This window comes from Pristiophorus japonicus, chromosome 4 (genome assembly GCF_044704955.1).
Source record: "Pristiophorus japonicus isolate sPriJap1 chromosome 4, sPriJap1.hap1, whole genome shotgun sequence".
Lineage (NCBI taxonomy): Eukaryota > Metazoa > Chordata > Chondrichthyes > Pristiophoridae > Pristiophorus > Pristiophorus japonicus.
Window position 1 is genome coordinate 50,137,340 of NC_091980.1, and position 15,184 is coordinate 50,152,523.

Below are 15,184 nucleotides of genomic sequence, written 5' to 3' on the forward strand. Positions count from 1 at the left end.
ATTTCACAGGTTCACAACCCTCAGAGAAGAAATTTATCCTCACCTCTGTTTTAAATGCCCCTCATTCTAAGATCGTGCCCTCTAGTTCGAGTCTTCCCCCATCAGTGGAAACATCCTCTCTGCATCCACCCTGTCAAGCCCCCTCATAATCTTATACGTCTCGATAAGATCATCTCTCATTCTTCTGAATTCCAATGGGTAGAGGCCCAATCTACTCAACCTTTCCTCTTGCGTCAACCCGCTCATCCCCGGAATCAAGCTAGTGAACCTTCTCTGAACTGCCTCCAAAGCAAGTATATCCTTTCGTAAATATGGAAACCAAAGCTGCACACAGTATTCCAGGTGTGACCTCACCAATACCTTATGTAGATGTGGTAAAGACTTCCCTGCTTTTGTACTCCATCCCATTTGAAATGAAGGCCAAGATACCATTGGCCTTCCTGATCATTTGCTGTACCTGCATACTATACTTTTGTGTTTCATGCATAAGTACCCCCAGGTCCCGTTGCACTGTGGCACTTTGCAATCTTTCTCCATTTAAATAATAACTTGCTCTTTGATTTGTTTTCTGCCAAAGTACATGACCTTACACTTTCCAACATTATACTCCATCTGCCAAATTTTTGCCCACTCACTTAGCCTGTCTATGTCCTTTTGCAGATATTTTGTGTCCTCCTCACTCATTGCGTTTCCTCCCATCTTTGTATTGTCAGCAAACTTGGCTAAGTTACACTCAGTCCCTTCTTCCAAGTCGTTAATATAGATTGTAAATAGTTGGGATCCCAGCACTGAGCCCTGCGGCACCCCACTAGTTACTGGTTGCCAACCAGAGAATGAACCATTTATCCCGACTGTTCACTGTTAGTTAGCGAATCCTCTATCCATGTTAATATGTTACCCCCAACCCCGTGAACTTTTATCTTGTGCAGTAACCTTTTATGTGGCACCTTGTCAAATGCCTTCTGGAAGTCCAAATACACCACATCCACTGGTTCCCCATTATTTACCCTGTTCGTTACATCCTCAAAGAACTCCAGCAAATTTATCAAACATGACTTCCTCTTCATAAATCCATGCTGACTCTGCCTGACCGAATTTTGCTTTTCCAAATGTCCTGCTACTGCTTCTTTAATAATGGACTCCAACATTTTCCCAACCACAGACGTTAGGCTAACTGGCCTATAGTTTCCTGCTTTTTGTGTGCCTCCTTTTTTAAATAGGGGTGTTACATTTGCAGTTTTCCAATCTGCTAGGACCTCCCCAGAATCCAGGGAATTTTGGTAAATTATAACCAATGTAACCACAATCCCTACCGCTACTTCTCTTCAGACCCTAGGATGCAAGCCATCAGGTCCAGGGGATTTATCTGCCTTTAGTCCCATTATCTGAGTACCACTTCCTTTTGTGATTGTGTTAAGTTCCTCTCCCCCTATAGCCCCTAGACTACCCACTGTTGGAATATTGTTAGTGTCCTCTACTGTAAAGACTGATACAAAATATTTGTTCAGAGTTTCTGCTATCTCCATGTATGTTTATTGTTAACACTATTAAAACACATTAAAAAAATTCAAAACAATATTTTTTTTCTAAAACATTTAATTACATTTAATTTCAATTAATTTGTGTTGTATTTATTTATTATGCTGTGTTTGGATGTTTTAGGGGTTTTTCTCAATGATAGTAATGGGAACTCATACAAACTGAGTTCCCATTTTTAACAATGAGAATATTGCATCGTGATTGGTTGTCCAGGCCCACATGACTCCAGCTTCTACTTGCATACCTCGAAGACTGATTCTCATGCGCTGCGCAGCAAATCTAGGCCTCTGACCGACATCGTAGGTTGCTCCGGAACCAACGGGTAGATTCGTAGATTTTTTCGTGTTGGAGGCGTTCGCACAAAGATAGCCTCCAACCGCAATTTCAGGTCCATAAACTCTTTACTTTCCCCATTACGCATTTAGATGTTTATTAAACTTGTCCTGAGCCCTGGCCTCACCCACTCCTCCTATCAACCCATTTCAATTGTTGCTCATCCTCTGTGTAAATAAATACTTCCTGATGTCTTGTCCAAAACTTGCCCTTCATAACCTTGTGTCTCTTGTTGCGCTAGCATATCTAAAAGTAATATTTTGGGTTTTCTTTCTCAAGCATCTCACATAGGGCATCTCTGACAATGCTCATTCTTGAGGTTGAAGAGCTTAATGTAATCTGAAACTACAATTTTAGGTCACTTATGTATACCAGAAATAAGTGCTTTCTGGGGCACTCCACTCAATAGCTCCCTCCATTATGATATAATTCCCCATACAACAGCCCTTTGCCTTCTTCCCTTTAGCCAAACGCCATGTCTTACCTTAACACTCACACGCCTCAGTTTGTTCAGGAGTCTCTCATGGCACTTTCCTAAAGACCTTTTGAAAGTCTAGTAAATAGGACAGCGATATCCTCATAGGTGTCACCCGGTCAAACAAGTTGACGAGTTTGATCAGATGAGATCTATCACTTCTAAAGTTGTGTTGGTTGTCTTTTGTTAGGTTACTTTCATACAGGCACTCTTCCATTTTGCTTATGATTACTGATTCCTTTAGTTTACCAAAAATTGAGGACAACCTAATTGGTCTGTGGTTGTCAGGTATGGCCCTGTCACCTTTCTGGAAAACAGAAATTACATTTTTCTGTTTGCAATCTGTTTGAACTTCCCCAGTGTTCACTAACTCGCTCAAAATGTTTCTCAATATTTCACAAATCACATTCTTATCTCTAATTCTCCTGGGGTATAGTTCAATCGTTCAAGGGTTTTATTTTTTTTTAAATGTGTTAATCACATCGAAGCAATATATTGCATTTCTGATTTTCTGTGGATGTTAAGCAGATAATAACTGAAAATGATTTTTATTTTTATTTCAAATTAATCACAAACATAAAAGGTTTCCCCAGTAGAAGTAACTAAAAGGTATTTCTGCAATGTCTTTTGTTAATAAGATTCTAATGCACACCCTACTTAACCTCTCATGCTTATCTAGCCAGTAATTCTGTGTGTACAAAACAGTCTATTCCTGAGAATTCAGTCATTGTGCACTAAAAAATGAATTATCCGGTCATTTTAATTAACCAATGTAAATAATAGAAAAGTTGGAATTTAGTGCTAAAATTGTGTATCAGAAGTAAGTGGCTTTGAATCAAAAGGATTAGGCTGTAGCGAGTAATTGGAATCGTATATCTTACCTACATTATCAAAATGTAGAAAAATGTTGACTAACATAGGTATATCACATTTTAATCAATTTGATTTCTGCCAAAGGCATAATTTTACCTTTTTAAATATACTATCCTGGAAATTGCGCCCAAAATGCGCTTAAAATTGCACTGGTTCGGGTATATTTCAGGTTTTCGCTAAAAATAATTTGCAAAATCACAAACACAACATCTTCCATGAACCAGCGGACAGTGTAATACAGCATAATGGTTTCTTTTTTATCTTTCCATTAAAAAGTATTCCTTGATGTCTTTAAGAGTGGTAATCTGGTATAGTTTTATTAATACAGCTGAACATGAGTTTATCAGCAGAAATGAACAGTTTTAATAAGGTTGTCCAGTCCTCCACCTGTGAGTAACCTGATTTAAAATCATGAAAAATGACTTAAAAAAAACTATTCTGAACCATTTAATAATTGTGTGCACTAATCAATGTCTTGGTGAATTAAAAACATTTAAAATGTGCCTACTAGTGCCTGTGCCTCTAAGAAAACAATTTGAAGAGCCTTCCCGAACCAGAGCAATAGGCGGGGCCTGATTTGGATGAATTGAATCACCGTAAAAGATCGCAGATAACACGAGCGTAAGTGGTTTGGCTGATTTCACCTGGATTGCGCTAATATAACTAGTGGCAACAAGCAGAAACTCAACCCGCCTATCTTTAACTACTCTTGTAGATCTCCTAATGTTTCAAGGGCGGCACAGGCATTGAAGACACCACGGTGGTTCTGCACTTTGCATTAATCTTAGAATTGGCCCCCTCACTCTCAATTGAAGTCAAGCACCCAGCGAGGCAATGATTGGTGCTAAAGTATCCCCTTAGAAGGATGGCTGAAAATCATCAAGGGAGTCCTAACTAATTACTTGAACAAGTCTGTGGCAGCTGATAAACAGTATCATAGGCAGTGTTGGAGCAACATGCCCACCTAATTTTTGGTAACAGGCTTCAGAAAGCTAACAATGTTGGCAGTGGCTTGGCAAAAGGTATCCCTGCCCTCTCAACCAGTAAATGGGTATGTTCTGGCAAGACAGAGAATGGAGGAGGGGAAAAATGGGCAGGATTTTTTAAAATTGAGTTGAAATGACTTTATTGCTTATCAGTATAAAACGGCCTACTATGACATCATCATCAAATGACAAAAATGACAGTTTTTTTAGTAAGCATTCTGACCTTTCCTTAGATTGGTACTAGATCAGCTCATACTATCATTCTGTGATGTCATGTGCCCACTGTTGGAAAATAAATTTTGTATATGCACAGTTATTGAGTTGGAGCCATGATGCACTATGATTTGATGCAATGTAGATTCGAGCCTACTGTCTGCATTTGCTCATTTCTTTTTCTCATCTGTGCTACTATAGGAAGACCAGTTAGTCTTCCACAGATATAAAGGGAAAATCAAAAGAAGAATCACCATTAATAAAAAGTTTAGGGCAAGTTTCATTCATTCTTAAATAGGTCACTGGTTTGAACACACTAGAGTGGGCGGGATCATTTTTGGAAATCGAATTGTTTTGGTTCATGATGTATGCCTCGAGTATCAGCTCAGTCAAAGACAAAAGTTTATATTGCAAGCTGATCTTGACGTCAGGCAGAGGATTTGGAGGTGTCTGGCAGTGTTTAAGAATGCAGGAACAATGCAAAAATCAAAATGGTTAAAATTGACTGCCATTTCTCACATGCACATATGGAAATACACACACACACAACTTTAGATGCAGAAGAATCTGGTAATGCAGTTTGAAGGTGCACAAAATGAATACTTGACATGATAGGGCTAATTTTAACTTTCAGCAGACTTCAGGCAGGTGATGGTAGAGGGATTTAACCACCCACCCGATTTCCTCAGTGAGAGACTTGAGCCTTTGGCATGGAATTGGTGATTTGTGAATGATAAACCAGCACAACGATCCGATGGGCTGGAAATCTGTCAGTTCCTCCATGGAGCCAAGTCAGAAATTAGAGGTTAAACCGGGAGGGGTGGGTGATGGGGGTAGTTGAAGGATGTCGCAGGAGGAGGTCACAGATGGTTGGCAAACATTTTTGTGGGAGCAGGCAGAGTATTCCAATAGGTGGAGGATGTACGGTGCATAATCTGCCCAATGTTATCTAAAAATTGCGTTGGGGTCCTATGTAAATCATTAATTTCTGATTCGCATAACTTAATGAGGCACCAGGCTAAAACAGGCAGGTGCCCTGGCTGCTCGGTTCCAGGACAAGTTTGAAATGGTGGCAGGCATATCGGGCGCAGGAAAAGAATGGTAAGTTTCACACTGATTTTTAGAGCGCTACTACCCTGTTTCCGACCAGCTGGTTCCCAAGGAAAATTGACCGTGATGTCTATAATATGCAAATAGCTTTTACAACTACTCTATCTGCTCATAGCTAACCTGAGAAACTTTGAAGAATTGGCATAACAGCATCATTGGATCTATTTTAATAAATATGATTTTATTTTCTTTCAGTCTGTAGTTATATGCCATGGAGGTCGGATAGGTTTCTTCCAAGGTGACATTAGGCTCCTGTCTGATGATATGAAGGCTCTTCATCCAACTATTTTTCCTGTTGTTCCAAGACTATTAAATCGAATGTATGATAAGGTGAGCTCTATTCTGTGTATTAATGCACAATTTAGTAAGTGTAGCATGAGTTTATTGTGTTACAAGGTCATCATCATCATCATAGGCAGTCCCTCGGGAATCGAGGAAGACTTGCTTCCACTCCTGAAGTGAGTTCTTTGGTGGCTGAACAGTCCAATACGAGAGCCACAGTCTCTGTCACAGGTGGGATAGATAGTTGTTGAGGGAAGGGGTGGGTGGGACTGGTTTGCCACACGCTCTTTCCGCTGCCTGCGCTTGATTTCTGCATGCTCCCGGCGTTGAGATTCGAAGTGCTCAATGCCCTTCCCGATGCACTTTCTCCACCTAGGGCGGTCTTTGGCCAGGGACTCCCAGGTGTCAGTGGTGATGTCACACTTTATCAGGGAGGCTTTGAGGGTGTCCTTATAATGTTTCCGCTGCCCACCTTTGGCTCGTTTGCCATGAAGGAGCTCCGCATAGATCACTTGCTTTGGGTGACTCTTGTCTGGCAATGCGAACTAAGTGGCCTGCCCAGCGAAACTGATCGAGTGTGGTCAATGCTTCAATGCTGGGGATGTTAGCCTGGACGAGAACGATGTTGGAGCGCCTGTCCTCCCAGGGGATTTGTCGGATCTTACAGAGACATCGCTGGTGTGTCTTCTGTACATTGTCTATGCCTCTGAGCCATACAGGAGGATGGGTATTACTACAGCCCTGTAGACCATGAGCTTGGTGGTAGATTTGAGGGCGTGGTCTTCGAACACTCTCTTCCTCAGGTAGTACGACGACAACAACAACTTGCATTTATATAGTGCCTTTAACGGAGATAAATATCCAAAAGCACTTTACACAGAGGGTGAAAAAAAAAGTAAAATTGATAAAAATGATAAGGAAATGGATGCCAAGCTATGTGTTGGAGTTTGGTTGAAAAGATGGGTTTTAAGAGAGAAGAGAGGCAGAGGGGTTTAATGAGGAGTTACAGAGATAGGGTTAAGGCTCTAACCGATTTTAATGATCAGTGGTGGGGCTGAGGGTGGAAATGATGTACAGAAGACTATGAACATAAGAACAATAACGGACAGGTAAAGACCCTCTGGTCCATCCAGCCTGTCCCACTCAATATATACACTCCCCACTCCACCCAAAACCATGTGACCTCCTGGGAGAGGTGAAAGACCAGGTAAAAACTCAGGCCAATTTGGGGGAGAAAATCTGGGAAATTCCTCTCCGACCCATCTAGGCAATAAAGTATTCCAGGAGACCACTCTGGCCTTGAATTGCCTGAAGTACCGACCTTTTGTAAGAGATGGTGTCTGCCCCAACCAGAAAAGGCCCAGCTCTCACTTGAAGAGATTCAGCGAGTCGGCATCCACCACACGAGTTTCAGAGATCCACTATATTCTCTGGGAAAAGAACCATCTCCTGACATCTAACTGAAATCTGGCCTTACACCCCAGGTCCTCCCTAACCTATTTAATTGGAACAAACTGTCAACTGGAACACACTCTATTCCATTCATCATCTTATAAACCTCAATCAGATCACCCCAAGTCTACGCTGCTCTAAAGTATAAAGTCCCAACTCTTTAAGTCTATCTTGTTAACTAAGAAACTTTAAACTGGGAATTAGTCTAGTGGCCCTCCTCTGTCCTTTTTCCAAAGCCTCAATATCACCCACCACGTGAAGAGACCAAAACTGGATACACTATTCCAATTGAGGCCTGACCAAGGTCTTGTACAAGGACAAAATGGTATGCCCACATGCATAACACTTCACTTATCAAAGCATTGGTATTTTGATGCTGCCTGCTAATTCACACCAGTGTAGCATTGATTTTGCGGTGTAACACATTCTTTCCAGCGCTAAGCTCAGCAGGAGGCCAAAGGTCGTGTCTGTCTCCCGCTTGCAGTGAAGGGGAACAGGGAAGAAACGAGTGAACCTGTAGGCTATGTACGAAACAGTTGCTGCACTTACTACAAAAATATTATCTGCAACTCAATGTTTGTTGATTTTTTAAATAATTCATGAAATACCTGCGTTCTCTGTAACAATAATCTTTCCCCAATGGTTACTCTTGAAAGTGCTTAAATGTGTAGTAATCATGCCAGAATGCAGTGGGTCTTGCATACTCAACACAAAAATTATTTGATAAATAATTGGTTATGGAATTTTGAAATTTATCATAATTGCTTAAAATCTTAAGGAGTTGAGTCCAGATTTTCAATGGGGTGACATTCTGGTGATGCTATCATAAAGATAAAAGAGATCATTTCAAAGATGATCTTCAAATGTTGCAATCGAGTTCGAGGCAATCTGATGCTCTTATAGGAATTAGTATTTTTTTATTTGCTGGGAATCCGCTGAGGGAATTGCAGTCTTGTGCAAGTGTTCAGTTCTGAACGAAAAGCTTGTTCCACAAGCTCATTGATTTACTGACAAACACTGTAGGCCTCCCAGAAAGTCGCCAGAAAATGCAACCTCCACTCCCACTGATGGGCAAAAAATGAAAGTATAAAGGAATAACCTTGGCAAAAGAGGTGTTTGACATTCGGCATCCATCTGAGGTGTTTTCCACTTGTCAGCCTCCATCTTCATCTGCAATCTGCCAAGTCCTGCCAGAATCCTCAATGCCATTAATGCTGCTGATAGCGACTGCACACACTGGTGTGCTTTAGAGCGGGTTGCAATAGGAGCGGCAAAATCCAAAATGGATGAGCGGGCATCAACTGGGAGTTGCATGTCCAATTACATCACGATCAGACTGATTATAATACTTTCGGCGAGCTGCTGAAAAATGGCCATTTTCCCCCCCCAAATCTGGCGGTAATGGTGGGTGCTAAACCCCCAATTTTTAGCCCAATAACCTTTAACTGAGATTTTGGCCTAAATTTTAATGAGGAAGGCGGGTTGGGAGCAGGGGGCTCCGAAGCGGTAGGAAAACCCAGGAGAACGGGTTTCCCGCAGGCCCTACGAATTTAATGGCAGGGCCTGATTTGTATAGGAAACCTCTGCTTCCCACCCACAGCCAGCCAGATTGAAAGCCTGGCTAGCTCCCAGCAGGTAGACCTGCGGCACTAGGCCGCAGAGAGGAGGGAAAGTTCGCACTGGGGTTGAGGGGAGACCGGAGGAGCACGGGTGGGGGGCGGTGACTGGTGAGGATTGGGGGCCAGGATCAGCACATGGTGGAAGGGTCGGGTGCTGGAGGAGGCCACAGCAGGGAGGGGGGGTGGTGGGGAGGCCTCTTGGGGTAGATCGGAGGCCTTGCGGGGGTGTCGCAGGTCTTGTGGGGGGATCTCTAATCGCGGGGTTGGGTTAGGTAGAGACGCTTGTTCCAGGAGGTACCTCCTGGATCCAGCGGTTCTCACCATCCATTAGCTGGCGGGTTTCATGAGGCCTCCAAAATTCGACCAGCTAAAGATATAATTTTAAATGAAGGTTAAAGCAGAGGTACGGCAGCCTCATTATAATATTTAAATGGGTGACCCGCCTGCTGGCAGCGAATTGGTTCCCCGCCCCCCCCATCCTGCCTTCATTAAAACCGGAAGTGTGCGGGTTGGAGGTGGGTTCTGGTCCAATTCAGATTTTTAACACTTTCACTTCCCTTAACGACCCCAACACCCATTTCTTCAGGTTAAAATCCCCCCCTTTAAGAGCAGCAATTGTGCAGATGGGGCTGAGGCAGGCGGTAAACTGTCCCGATCACAGCAGTGTGAGGCCCTGGCGGTTTTAACTCCTGGCTTCATCCTCATAGACGCAGGTAAGTCGCTAGGAGAGGAGAAGCCTCGGGCAGGCAATGCCCAAATATTCCTTTTCACGATAACTTCTCCTTCTGGACCCACAAGGAAAGTCAAAAGAAGTAAAACCACGTATCTTGTTGGGCCTCTTCTGGCCCCAATTCCTCTTTCTGCCTGGCGAGAAAGCTACAATGGTTTCCACCACAAGCCTCTTTTGAAGATAGAAGTTGGTTTCCGATAGTTTCCGGTGCTCAGAAGAGCAGGTTAAAATCGGAACCTTCTGGAGGCGAGCGGGATCTCAGCGGGCAAGTCCCACTGGCAATTTTAACTGTACGCCCACCCAGTTTCCGCCAACTAGGCAGGGTTAAAAACGCTTTTCATGATATGATGCCACTAAAGTACAAATTTTGTTCAATTTATTTTAGATATTTAGCCAAGCAGGTACACCAGTAAAACGCTGGCTGTTGGAATTTGCAGCCAGGAGAAAGGCAATTGAAGTGCGAAATGGCATCATAAGGAATGACAGCCTGTGGGACAAACTCTTTTTCAAAAAAATACAGGTAAAAAATTATTGATTTTACAAATGTCTTTATACACCATTAAACATAAGAACATAAGAAATAGGAGCAGAAGTAGGTCATACGGCCCCTCGAGCCTGCTCTGCCATTTAATACGATCATAGCTGATCTGATCATGCACTCAAGTCCACTTCACTGCCCGCTTCCCATAAACCTCTTATTCTCTTTTTGGTTAAGAAACTGTTTATCTCTGTCTTAAAGTTATTCAATGACCCAGCTTCCACAGCTCTGTGAGGCAGTAAATGCCACAGATTTACAACCCTCAGAAAGAAATTCCTCCTCATCTCAGTTTTAAATGGCTGGCCCCTTATTCTAAGATTATGCCCTCTAGTTCTAGTCTCCCCCATCAATGGAAACATCCTCTCTGCATCCACCTTGTCAAGCCCCCTCATAACCTTATATGTTTCGATAAGATCACCTCTCATTCTTCTGAATTCCAATGAGTAGAGGCCCAACCTGCTCAACCTTTCCTCATAAGTCAACCCCCTCATCTCTGGAATCAACCTAGTGAACCTTCTCTGAACTGCCTCCAAAGCAAGTATATCCTTTTGTAAATATGGAAATCAAAACTGCATGTAGTATTCCAGGTGTAGCCTCACCAATACCCTGTATAACTGTAGCAAGACTTCCCTGCATTTATACTCCATCCCCTTTGCAATAAAGGCCAAGATTCCATTGGCCTTCCTAATCACTTGCTGTACCTGCATTCTATCCTTTTGTGGTTCATGCACCAGGACCCCCAGGTCCCACTGTACTGTAGCACTTTGCAATTTTTCTCTATTTAAATAATAACTTGTTCTTCAATTTTTTTTCTGCCAAAGTGCATAACCTCATACTTTCCAACATTATATTGCATTTGCCAAATTTTTGTCCACTCACTTAGTTTGTCTGTCCTTTTGCAGGTTTTTTTATGTCCTCCTCACACATTACTTTTCCTCCCATCTTTGTATCATCAGCAAACTTGGCTACATTGCACTCAGTCCCTTCATCCAAGTCGTTAATATAGATTGTAAATAGTTGGGGTCCCAGCACTGATCCCTGCGACACCCCACTAGTTACTGGTTGCCAACCAGAGAATGAACCATTTATCCCGACTGTCTGTCCACTGTTAGTTAGCCAATCCTCTATCCATGTTAATATATTACCCCCAACCCCGTGAACCTTTATCTTGTGCAGTAACCTTTTATGTGGCACCTTGTCAAATGCCTTCTGGAAGTCCAAATACACCACATCCACTGGTTCCCCTTTATCTACCCTGTTTGTTACATCCTCAAAGAACTCCAGCAAATTTGTCAAACATGACTTCCCCTTCATAAATCCATGCTGACTCTGCCTGACCGAATTTTGCTTTTCCAAATGTCCTGCTACTGCTTCTTTAATAATGGACTCCAACATTTTCCCAACCACAGATGTTAGGCTATAGTTTCCTGTTTTTTGTCTGCCTCCTTTTTTAAATAGGGGCATTACATTTGCAGTTTTCCATCCACTATCCCTGCCGCTACTTCTCTTAAGACCTTAGGATGCAAGCCATCAGTTCCAGGAGATTTACCTGCCTTTTGTCCCATTATCTTACTGAGTACCACCTCCTTAGTGATTGTGTTAAGTTCCTCCCCCCCTTATAACCCCATGACTATCCACTGTTGGGATATTTTTAAGTATCCTCTCCTCGAAAGGCATACTGCCTGCCTGTAGCAATCTCTCCCAGAAAGTGCTTTGGAATGGTGTACTGGCTCCGAAAGTGATGTACTGAAAAATTAATCCTTGCAGCTTTATTTGAAAATGGTTGTTCATATAAAATATAGGTCAGCATATTTTCAGGAAAAAATTCTCGGGCTACATCTATGGTTTGTTTCATTCAAAAAAAGATGAATAGGTCTCCATAACAAATTGATTTTAACTACAGCTTGGAAATGGTTTACTATCTTGCACACCAGTGAAAATCTTTTCCAATTTATTATCTGCTATCAGCAATCACAAGATCACACACGATAAAAAATAGATGAGAAAGTCCATTCACTGGATGAAGAAAGCCATTCAGCTAACACCAGGCTCACTTTAAGAAAACATAGCCTTGCTACAGTCATCTCCAATTACTTCCTATTGTTATGCCAGTGAAAGGAACAGTATAGAAGAATTGCTTTCAATATAAAGTGCTAGTTTCCAATTTTAACACTATTTTAAAATTTCATACCTTTTTAAAAAAAATATATACTTATTTATATTTTCCAATTTCATGCAGCTCCAGCACTCCACAGGGAGAAGTTCTGCTGACATTAACAATGGGAGTATTAGTATGATGCTCCATAGGGAATCTCTCAGATTGGTTTTCGGGCCCCATGGTAGGGATCTGAGCCTAGAAAAATTAACACTGGCTTAAAAATAAAGCACTGTCCAACCGATACTGATTTTTTGTGGCTCAGTCACCTCCTGACTGCCGTTTCAGGAATGCAAATCTACTGCTTTCTTTAGTTATGCTGAAAATACTCTACCATAATTTGAAATTAAGTGTAATATTATTTGTAGGAGGGCATTTTTTAATTCCACTTTGGAAGCAGATTTAAATAATTGGACGTCCCAGGCAGCGTAAATCAGTTGCAGTATTGCCACGCCCATCATCTCTTAAATCAAGAGACAAACTCTTTAAAAATCATGAGATTTGGTGTAGAATTCATGAATGAGGTGCTATTTTTTCCAAACATAAATCAATATCGATTGTCAGTTGGTTTATAAACCTAAGTAGTGGCTTATTTAATCGCTAACAGTTCACAGCTCTTTACAAAAACTATAACCTCATTGAAACACACAAGATTCTGAAGGGGATTGACAGGGCAGATGTTGAGAGGTTGTTTCCCTTGGCTGGAAAGTTTAGAAATAGGGAGCATAGTCTCAGGATAAGCAGTCGCCAATTTGAGAGTGTGATTAGGTGGAATTGCTTCACTCAGAGGGTTGTTAATCTTTGGAATTCTCTACCCCAAAGGGTTGTGGATGCTGAGTTGATTATATTCAAGGCTGAGATTGGGCAGGAAAGTGGACCAGAGTTTGAAAAATAGCCTTGAAGTTATTGAATTGTGGAGCAGGCTCGAGGGGACATATGGCCTACTCCTGCCCCTAATTCGAATGTTCTTATGTAATGCATCTGAAAATGCATAACAAAAAACTTTATTAAAATCCATGTTACTATGTTTGGGTGCTCCTTTTGAGTTTCGGGAGGTGATTTTTCAGTATCGTATCTGGCAAGTGCAAAATTATTGTATTCTAAACAAAAATTAATACTTTGTAATGCCCGATATTTCAGAGACTCAGAGAGGCGTGACATGCTAATGATATTGATGTGGGATCAGAAGGTGGATGATATTTGTGCTGAGGCCACTGTGGGCTCGGTACACAGGTCTGTCACTGGAGTGTCAGCCGAAGTCTTGCTCCGCAGCTCACTGTTTGCCGACAGGATGTTTACCATTCCCATCACAGCACTAATAGATGTCTGTGCTGTCTTCAATGAACAAAGTAATACTACATAAGATGCTCAGTGACCTGCTGCGTATGCTCAGTAGTGCTTCAGACTATGTGCTCCGAAGCTGTAGACTAAGTTCGACGAAGCTACCAATCAGTTCCTCAAACAATCCAACGTGATGAGCTCCCTGTTATTATAATATTTTTTTAATGCAAGTGTTTTCCCTCACAATTCAGGGAAGAATAGCAATGCACCACGTGTATCCTCCAGCTGGATCCCCAGTGAAAAGAGCGATGAGTCGGGGTGCATGCGAAGAAAGCGCTGTGAGCATCCAGCGCAGGAATGGAATACTCACTACAGAAAGTTCCAACCCCTGAGTGCATGGCACACCCCCCCCCCCACCCCCCCAGGAGCGTTCCAATCCATGCCAATCCCTGTGGCCAATGCTGACCGGTGCTGCCGTGCTATTCAGCTCCCGCCCAGCATCATTGTGTCATTCCCCATCCAGCATCATTGCGGCATGCTGCTTTGATGGATAATCGAGTGGGTCTGCTGCTGGGTGCTGAAACTAATAAGAAATGCATTACTGCAAGTTTAGAAAAAAACACGAGATTTCAGTGCTGAATCGCGAGATCATGTGTTGGGCTAAATTTTCATTAAAAATCGCATATCTCGTGATCAATTCACGAGAGTTGGAATTACTGCTGTTGTGAAATGTATGCCTTGCTCTGCATTTGGCCATTGTTTTTCCTATTAACTTGGAGATGTTTGTTTACACAGGATAATCTTGGGGGAAAGGTGAGAATGATTGTCACAGGGGCTGCTCCTGCCTCTCCTGCTGTACTGGGTTTTCTAAGAGCAGCACTGGGTTGCCAGGTAGGAAAGCACATACTTTTGTAATTCTTTTCAACTTTTGTGAGAAAATATTTTTCAAAATAATCAAAATAAATAATACGTGCACTTCTCACCAGCTTTTTAAAAAAAAAACACACACACCACAAAGATGGATCATAGGTTCTGCTCTGCTGTGGGAAATGGGGGAAGATTGAACAGAAATCCCACAGTAGGTAAATGTCACATGCCTCATACTAGCAATCCAAGAGCAGGTTTGAATGCATCCCAGGATTAAGCACGCTGACTGCCTTCTCAGCTCCTAGAAGTGCCTAGAGAAAGTCTGTAAAAGAATTGGCCATCAGTTGACAATCAGAAGGGAGGGAAATACCTCGGCTGCTCCACTGATGCCCAAGGTTCAGCTCATGCAATTTACATGCAGGTCTGTCAAAGGGCGAGCAACCCGGCCACCTGAAATATGCATATCAGGGTCCTTTGACCCAGTTGTATGACACTGATTGCAATTTTCAGGAACAAATGGGTGGAACCGTGTAGCATTCAAGCCCCCACCCCCCAAGGTGCAACCTCCAGGCTGACTTGGTATGGGGAATTTTAACAGTTGGGTTTGGGTTGGGTGGGATGTAAACAAATTTAAAATCTCAGACCCGAACTCAACCTACCTCAAATCCGCCCATTTTGTGTTTTAACGGAGGCAGGACAGAGGAGCGGGCAACCAACCCGCTCCCAGGAGG

General features: G+C 42.4%; 1 protein-coding gene across 9 annotated transcripts in view; it reads left to right on the plus strand.

Moving 5' to 3' along the window:
- The window catches only part of LOC139262898 (long-chain-fatty-acid--CoA ligase 6-like), a 161,629-nt gene that overhangs the window by 116,094 nt on the left and 30,351 nt on the right, over positions 1-15,184 (plus strand). For all 9 annotated transcript variants that reach the window (XM_070878157.1, XM_070878158.1, XM_070878155.1 and 6 more), the window contains 3 exons: positions 5,725-5,859; positions 9,998-10,132; positions 14,382-14,477. In XM_070878157.1, coding sequence (XP_070734258.1) covers positions 5,725-5,859; positions 9,998-10,132; positions 14,382-14,477 — 366 coding nt within the window. The remainder of the gene's footprint in view (positions 1-5,724; positions 5,860-9,997; positions 10,133-14,381; positions 14,478-15,184) is intronic.